At 39.5% G+C, this 9,034-nt stretch overlaps 1 protein-coding gene and 1 pseudogene across 1 annotated transcript in view; both read right to left on the bottom strand.

The window, feature by feature from the left end:
* Nucleotides 1-1,178: 1,178 nt before the first annotated feature.
* The window catches only part of TTC23L (tetratricopeptide repeat domain 23-like), a 50,380-nt gene continuing 42,524 nt past the window's right edge, over nt 1,179-9,034 (bottom strand). Inside the window, exons 8-10 of the mRNA XM_006875392.1 lie at nt 8,810-8,937; nt 4,600-4,749; nt 1,179-1,265 (exon numbers count right to left, since the gene is read on the bottom strand). Coding sequence (XP_006875454.1) covers nt 1,179-1,265; nt 4,600-4,749; nt 8,810-8,937 — 365 coding nt within the window. The remainder of the gene's footprint in view (nt 1,266-4,599; nt 4,750-8,809; nt 8,938-9,034) is intronic.
* Nucleotides 5,351-6,111, bottom strand: LOC102840180 (annotated as a pseudogene).

Genomic DNA, 9,034 nt, shown 5'->3' with positions numbered 1-9,034 from the left:
CATCAAATCTGTTCTTTAGATGATCTCTAAATTCAGGTGGAATATGTTCAAGGTCATATTTTGGCTCTCATGGGCTTTCTTTAATTTTTGTTAGCTTCAGCCAAAACTTCCATATGAGCAATTGGTGGTCTGTTCTACAGGCTGCCACTGGCCTTGTGTTGGCTGAAGACATGGATTTGTTCCACCATCTCTTTCCAAAGATGCTGTCAGTTTGATTTCTGTGCATTCCATCTGGAGAAGTCCATGTGTATAATCATCTTGTGTATTGTTTAAAACAGGTATTTGCAATGAAGAAGTCATTGGTCTTGAAAATTTCTATTATATGATTTCCAGCATAATTTCTATCACCAAGACCCTATTTACCAACCACTGATCCTTCCTCTTTGTTTCCAATTTTTGCATTCCAATCACTATTTATTATCAATACATTGTGATTGGATGTTTGATCAATTTCAGACTGAAGAAGTTGGCAGAAGTCTTCAATTTCATCATCACTGGCTTTAGTGATTGGTGTGTAAATATAAAAAACAGTCTTATTAACTGATCTTCCCTCTAGGCATATGGATATTATTCTGTCACAGACAGCATTATACTTCAAGACAGATCTTGAAATGTTCTTTTTGATGATGTATGTGATGCCATTCCTTCTCAATTTGTCATTCCTGGGATAGTAACTCATATATATGATTGTCACAGATTCAAAGTGGCCACTGCCAGTCCATTTCAACTCACTAAGCCTAGGATATCAATGTTTTTAACGTTCCATTTGATTTTTGACAATTTCCAATTTTCCTAGATTAATACTTCATACACTCCATGTTCCAATTTTTAAAGCTGTTTCTCCTCATTTTGAGTTAGGTGGTTCAAACCCACCAGCTGCTCTTGGAAGCCCTATACAAGGTTGCTATAAGTTGGTACTGACTCAATGGCACATATTCTGCCTTACTAGCAAAAATGACAGAGATGAAATAACCCCTAACTTGATGAATATGTTGTTAAGTGCTGTTGAGTCAGTTCTGACTCATAGTGACCTTGTGAGTTTGAGTGGCTGGTGAGTTTGAACCTTTGACCTTGTGGTCCAGTGCTTATCCTACAGCATCACACCAGGATGAATCTAGGAGAGGCTATAGCATCCACCTATCCACACTGATGACCTGGTTGATGACCAGCTTCAGAACTTACCTTTGCAGCAGGGTAAGGAACTGTTTTGTCTCTCTGCTTTTACTGTGCTCACTTCCATATAGAAAGACTTGAATCATCAGACACTGTAAGTGAATTAAAAAACAAAAAGAAACACCTTAATTGCAAACCAAATTCAGCAGGAGACCAGTAAGACAAATGCCACAGTTTACATTTCAAATGCTTGCACATTTCAGGGATTCCCTAATAGGTAAGAAAGTCTGGATTGAAGGCTCTTTAGCTACACAATGCATCTCTTATGCTGCATGTATGTTACTCCAGCCATGGCTATGGAAAGTAAGTATCAGTATGGGAAACTGACAGCATACCTATTTTAAAAGGTGGTTGTTTATAACAGTGGTTTCCAGCAGCATTTTCCAAATAGCTGTGACCAAATTGGGGAATACAATTGAAATCTGTATCTGTGTCCCAAATTTGCATTGTATTAGCATGCTACAATGCTCTATGCTTAGGCATTTTTCCATTTAAAATTATATTGTTGAATTCTGCTTCCAGCCAAAATGGGGTAATAGGGACCAGATTTACCTTCCTGCTTGAAACAGCCCCAAACAGAAAAAGCTGACAAAATATGTGAAAGATTTTCAAGACACTGTGCATCAGACAACAAAAAGCAGCGACTGCTAAGAGGCAGAGATCAAGTGAAGTCAGTCCTGGGGATTGCTTTGCGAAGAGTTCCCAGGCTGTGATGCAGGGAAGGGGACCAGCGGACTCTCTCAGTTGAGGAGCTGTGGCTGCGAGTCCTGGGAGACTTTCAGGGCACAATAACCAAGAAAAGATTGCACACAGAAAAGAGCCAACTGCTGTGGGCCCCCTTGAGTATTCAGAAGAGTACTGATTAGCACAGCACATGCATGTGAGGAAACTTCCGAAGGTGGGGATACAAGCATCCAAAGGGACTGCGGAAACTACTTTGTGCTGTAGGATAAGCACTGTACTACTAATCACGAAACCAGCAGTTCAACCTACCAGTTGCTCTTGGGAACCCAATATACAGCTGCTATGAGTTAGAATTGATTTGACAGCACACAACCACAATTACCTTAGATCTTGTGCTTACACAGGATCAAGAGTAGGGTCCCACCAGCCAAACTAGAAAGCCTCATGGAGATCTGGGTGGCCTATTGGAAGGCTCCTGCATCAGTAATGGGTGATAAGCAGGCCCACACTAAATGCTGCTCTCAAGTTAAGCGCTAGACTGCTAACAGAAAGACTGAATCTAATCAGCAGTTCCATGGGAGAAAAACCTGGTATGGTGCTGTAGGTTTGGCACTGGACTGTGAACCACAAGTTTGTCAGTTCCAACCCACCAGCAGCTTCTAGGAAATCCTATATACGGTTGCTGTGAGTAGGAACCAACCCTATGGCATTTGACAACATCAACAACACCAACAACATCTGCTTCCTTCAAGATTACAGTCAAGGAAACGCTAAGGGGAAGTACTACTTTGTCACACGAAGCCTCACCCAACAACAGTTAACACTGTTTTCATCATCCCACCTTACAAACCTTAACAGCAAGACCCAGATTGTTTTCAAGTAGTTTGACTTCCAGAACAAAGTTTAAGGGTATTTACAGGAGTTAATCAACAAATATTCAACCTCCAACAAGACTAAACTTAGAATGTCTAACATCCACACAAAGATGATTAGACATGTAAAGAAGCAGACAAGTGGGATCCAGAATGAGAAAAACAATCAGTTAAAACCAAGCCAGAATTTACACCGACATTAAATTAATAAAAAATGGTGACTGTCCTTGTAGTCCATATGCTCAAAGGTCAAGCAGGGGCAGGGAGGATACAAGAGAAGGACCCAAAACAAATTTCTGGAGAGAAACATTATGCCTGAGAGAAAAATACACTGGAGGGGGTAAGCAGCAAATGTGACATTTCAGTAAAGAAAATATCAGTGAACTTGAAGACATAGTAGTAGACACTGTTTAAAAAGAAACCAAAAACTAAGTATTTTTTTTTAAATGAAAAGAGATAAATTAGCCATGGCACAGCTTCAAGATACATGTAATACATGTAATACATGTAATTAGAATATCCAAAGAAGAGAAAAACATTTGATCAAACAATGGCCAAAAGTTTTCCAGACTTAATGAAAACTATAAACCCAAAGATCTAAATAGGTCAAGAACCATAAGCACAAGAAACATGAAAAAAATTACACTGTGGCAAAACAGAATCAAATTTCTCAAAGCCAGTGATAAAGTAAAAAGTCTTAAAAGCATTCAGAGAAAACAGAGACATTACATACTGTGGTTAAAGATCAGAATGACAGCAGAATTGTCTTCAGAAACAATACAAATAAGAAGACAACAAACACTATCTTTAAAGCACTGAAAAACAAACTTTTCACCTAGCATTCTATATTGACTGATAATATCATTCAAAACCATAGGTGAGGCAATTATGTTTCTAGACAAGATGGAGTAACAAGGTTGGACTTACTTTTTCATGTCAAATTCCAGAAACAAAACAGAACATTCAAAACAATGATTTTCATTGAACAATAGGTACCGTGATCCCTGAGAAATCTGAATAGCTTGGTGTCTCTACTGGAGTCAGGAAGTCAAAGGCCCGGGAAGGAGTGAGAACCCAACAGTAATTTGGGTTAGCTAAGCCATGTCACATGAAGAACCATGGGACATTTAGTTGATCATATGTTGTCCTGGTCAAAAATCTACTAAAACCAAAAAGGGAAAGTGGAAGAATCTATGTGAATGTTTCTAGGTTTAGGTGATACTGCTATGGGAGGTCTCGAGTTTTCTGTTTTTATATATATGAGAAGGCTTCAAAAAGTTCATGAAGAAATCCATTATCTCTTAATTCCATTTTTCCATGAACTTTTAGAGGTCCCCTCATCTTTGTCAATTAAACCAAACCCATTACTTTCTAGTCTATTTCAAGTCATCATGACCCTACAGAAAAGAGCAGCATGCCTCCATTGGGTTTCCAAGCCTGTATTCTTTTCTCCAGCTAAGGAACTGGTGGGTTGGAACTACCAACCATTCCTTTAATAGACAAATACTTTCATGACCATATCACCAGGTGTCCTTTGTAATGTTGCTAAGTGCTGTTGAGTCGATTCTGACTCATTGTGACCCTGTTTAGGATTTCCAAGGAGTGGCTGCTGGGACTGAACCGCTGACCTTGTGGTTCAGGCTCACCTTGCAGTCCAGTGCTTACCCTACAGCTCCACACCAGAAAAAAAGGAATGAAAGGACAGAAGAAGAGGGGGAGAAGAACGGTAGGCAAGAAAGGAAGAGAAGAGAGAGGAGAGAAGAAGAGCAGAAGAGAGAGAAGGAAGGTAGGAAGGGAAAAAGGAAAGAAAAAAAAAAAAAGGTCACCTCACCAAAGGGGGAAAAAAAGTAGCAAACCAGCCAGCATTCACCTTCTTCAGCAATTGAATTGCCTTTTTGAGTTCTCCTTTGGCAAAGCAGACGCTGCCCAAGTTATAAAAGGTTTGAGCCACTTCTGGGCTGCAGCCACCATGGCTCAGAACCTGGGACTTCAATGTAGCCTTCAGCAGCTTGTAAGCCTCCTAGAGAATTAAAAACAAAACAAAATTCAGCCTAGCAATTCTGAAGACGCTCAGGATCCTAAGTTACCTCTTCCATGAGCTCTATGGAGAAGCAATTCTACAAACCACAATGAAGTGACCAGTAAGTTGCGACATGCCACCTAAATAATGTTTCTATTAAAAGTTAAAGTTAACAAATTTATTTAAAAAAATAATAATAGTTCATATGTATGAATATAATATGATTTAATCTTCATGACTATTCTATGAGAGAGGAACTACTATATTATACTCATTTTACAGATGAAGGAGAGAGTCTAACCAAAGCTAAGTGTCTTTCCCACGGTGACAGTCTGTAGTTAGCAGTGCCAAGATTCAAACGAAGCAATCTGAGTTCCATAATTTGCACTGTTTTTAATCCATACATATTTTGTTGTGAAAATTTTCTAACGTTCAAAAGAGCACACAAAGAATAGTACAATGAATTTCCATCAAGTTTTCATCAGGATGCGCCAGTGGCTCCCGTTTTGCCACTTGCTTTATTTTTCTCTCTCTTTGTAGACAAACATACACACATAAAGTCAAAAATTATCTGCACTTTAGTTTAGCTGTACAATATATTTTAATCAACTTTTACAAAAGACAAATCCATCATTTTTGACACAATCGCCTTGTTTTCTGCCAACAAGCTTTTTTTTTTTTTTTTTGAGGGGAAGGGAAAAGGCTCCCTGCTTTTATTGAAGGTCCCCAACAACACAGGTTTACTTTTCTTCTCCACGTCCTGCTCTGAGGCCTTCTTGGCTCTCTTTGCCTGGGTGTGAAGAGCCGGGCGTGAGCGTGGGCCATGCAGAGACTGGCATATGCCGTGAAGTCCTTCTCTTCCTGCATGATGATGACCTGGGCTTTCTCCTTCTTGTAGACATTCCAGATGGGCATCACTGGTCCACTCAGCTGAGTGGCCAGTTTGAGTTCTTCAGCAGAGCTGTCTCCCTTCTTGGGGGCAGAGGGCTTCCGGGAGAATAAGATGAGCTTGAAACGGTATTCTGTCAGCCTGCAGGGACTCAGTGGATTTGTTCCTCCTCCTGGGGTCCACAGAGATCCCGATGGTTCAAGCCACTCTCTTGTGGATGCCAGTCACCCTTAGTTCTAACAAGCTGAAGGCCCTGTCTGCTCAGACTTTGGTGTGATACTGCACCATGGGGCAGTGCACAATGGGCTGGATGGGTCCCGGTGCAGGGCACAAGGCAATGCAGTGGGCTTTGGCTTGTGGGACCTTGAGTCTGCGCATCTCCCGTGCTGGCTGGCTGAACCACTTGGCTACTAGCCACTGCCAGTCCTCATGGAAGTGAGATTCAGGATCATGCCATTCTGGCTGGGTGCCATGGCTGACTAGGGCCTTCCTCGAAGCAGAAAAGCCAAGCAGAAAGTTGCCAACAAGCATTTGTATTTAGACTGAGCTTTGAGCCACAAATGCACTGCTATCTACTTCTTCATCAGAGGTTAATCTTTGTCCTCAAAGGGATGCTTTCAGATGACCAAAGAGGTGAAAGTCCAATGGAGCAGGATCAGGACTATAGGGAGAATGCTTTAACACCTTAAAACGAAGTTTTGCAGAATGTCAACTGTGTTGACAGAGGTGTGTGGACATGCATTGTCATGCAAGATCACAATACCCTTGGATAATAGTCCTCTGCATTTAATCTGAAGTTTGGCTTCAACTCTTCAGGGAACATCTCATTGTAATGAGCACTGTTGATAGTTGAAATTTTTCCTGATAGTGTTCCAGTACTAGCCTTTGAAGATCCAAGAAAACCATAAGCATCAATTTTCCAGTTGCTGGTCGACTTTTGAACTTTTTCTTGGTTGGCAGTTGAGGATGTTTCCATCCATACTCCTCTGTCATTTACTCTCAGGCTCATAGCGATGAATCCATGTCTCCTCATCAGTAATGATTCTTTTTAAGAAAATTTTACCTTTGAGTGTCAGTCCAAATTTTATTTGCAGATGTCCATGTTCACACCTGCACAGCAGTGACCTTGAATGGAAAGTGCTGATAAGACAGAGCATACAACAGAAGTTTTAATTTAATTGGAGTGCAGATTAATTTTTGACTCACCATCATGCATATGTTTGTTAAAAATAAATTTTAATCATCATAGTACTTTATTCCTAAAACTTCAGTAGTTATCTTCTCAGAATAGAAACATTCTCCTAAATATCATTTTTACTCTCAATAAATTTTACATTGATACAATGCTATTAGCAGTCCATATTCAAATCTTCCAATTGCCCCAGTAATGTTCTTTGTAACTTTAAAAAGTAGGGGTCCATTGGAGATGGTTGATTACACTCATTTGCCTATACAATACACGTGCTAGTTCTAGTGTGCTGTAGGATAAAGAACTGGACCACAAGGTCGGTTGGAATTACAAGGTTGGTGGTTTAAACTCACCAGCTGCTCCTTGGAAACCCTATGACAGGGTCGCTATGAGTTGGAACAAACTTGATGGCACTTAACAACAACAAAGAGTGTGGTCATTGCTAGCACCCTCAAGAACTGTACATCCCTCACTTCCTGCCTTATCTATGTGGATGTTTCTAAACAGAATATTTCTCTGGAACTGGCTCCAACATGCAATCATGTGGCATATCAGAACAACAAAAAGTGATGCCAGTTACTGCTTTTAGGGAAACAGAGTCAGTTAATTCAGGACTCTCCAAGCTCTAGAACGATCTTTTTATGAGCAGGAAAGCACATATATAGTTGGATTCTTATTTTCCTGTTTATTTTTATTAGTGTCAAATTAAGTCTGTTTTAAAAAACACAAAATTTATATCCCATGGAATCACAATTCCGAAGACTTCTGACTTTGTTACAGTCTTCTAGAATAGGTCTTGAATCTCACCTCAGGCTTGAGGGTGGAAGAAAGCAGTTTTTTTAAAAAACAGATACTCTTGCAGGCAATGTGTCTAAAATTCAACAAATCAATGTTTTTGAGCATCTACTCTGTAGTGTTCTTATCACAGAAACAAGGGACGGTACAGTGAAAAAAAGCAGACAAAAATGTCTGCCCTCATGGAGGTTTCTAGTGGTTAAGGTGACCTGCCTAAACTTAGTTGAGTATTTATTACATGGTTTTAATTTGAAGCTACCAGGGAGACTCAGCCACTTGTGTCTGCCCATGAGTTCAGCATTGCAGGAAGCACTCGGTGAGAAGTGGATGGCCATCAGACATTGGTACTGTAGACTTATTGTGAACAAGGCCAAGCATAAAGTACAGAAGAAAAGATGCATTGCTTTCTTCCTGGGACTAACTTGCTCTTTGATATGTGCCTATAACCTTATTCTTAAACTGGTTGTCATATAACCAGCAAGACCATCTCAAATGCATCTGTGTGTCTCACTTGGCGGAGGTACAAAGTTGGCTTGGTCAGATCAAAGTCATGTGGGATCTCATGACAGAAAAAAAAGAAAAGGTTTTCATTGCATTCACATTACACTGAATATTACAAGTTCAGGTCAAAATGTTTTGAGTAAGAGCTTTGACTCATGAGACTTGTAAGTTAAAAGATCTTCAGTCAATAGCACTTTATAACTTTTGAATCATAACTTTTATGTCTTTTGCTGTTGACAATGTGCACGGCAGAACAGATACCAAGCCGACAGTTTCTACATGTACAAGTTAGTGACATGGATTATATTTCTACAACCTGTGCAACTTTACAGCTTTTTCTTTTTCGAGTGTAAAAACAAAATTGAAGACCAGAAACATAGAGAGAAACAGCACCTCAACAGAAAAAAACAAAACAAAACAAAAACTAGCAGCTAGCATCAAAGGTAGAAATCAATTTTGACTTAAATTATTAACTTTACAGAACCAGAAATAGATTAGATATGTGTATCCAAGAGTTGAATATATCATGATATAGGAAAAAATATTATTTTACTAATATCCTAAGCAGCACCAACCATATGTTTTATTCCCGACTGTATCTGGGACCAGGACAGTGAGATGAAAAAGGTTTTCTGACCCAAACAGCAAACTAACCATTAGATGTATTCGTTGATCTTCATATCTACCTGTTTCTCCCCATTTTGGACAAGCCATTTGGAAAACTCCTCAATGGTTGTTATTGTTTCAGAATCCTCTGAGCCCAATGTTGCTTGGTATGCAGTGATACTTTTTACAAAATATAGCTCAACAGCATCTATAAGGAGAAAAGGGAAAAAAAAATAAAATAAAAGTCCTCACAACTATATGAATAAATAACATCATGATGAATAGAGAAAAGATTGAAGTTGTCA

The sequence above is a fragment of the Chrysochloris asiatica genome, unplaced genomic scaffold (assembly GCF_000296735.1).
Source record: "Chrysochloris asiatica unplaced genomic scaffold, ChrAsi1.0 scaffold00324, whole genome shotgun sequence".
NCBI lineage: Eukaryota > Metazoa > Chordata > Mammalia > Afrosoricida > Chrysochloridae > Chrysochloris > Chrysochloris asiatica.
Note: the sequence above shows the minus strand (reverse complement) of the source record. Positions and strands in the feature narration are given on the sequence as shown.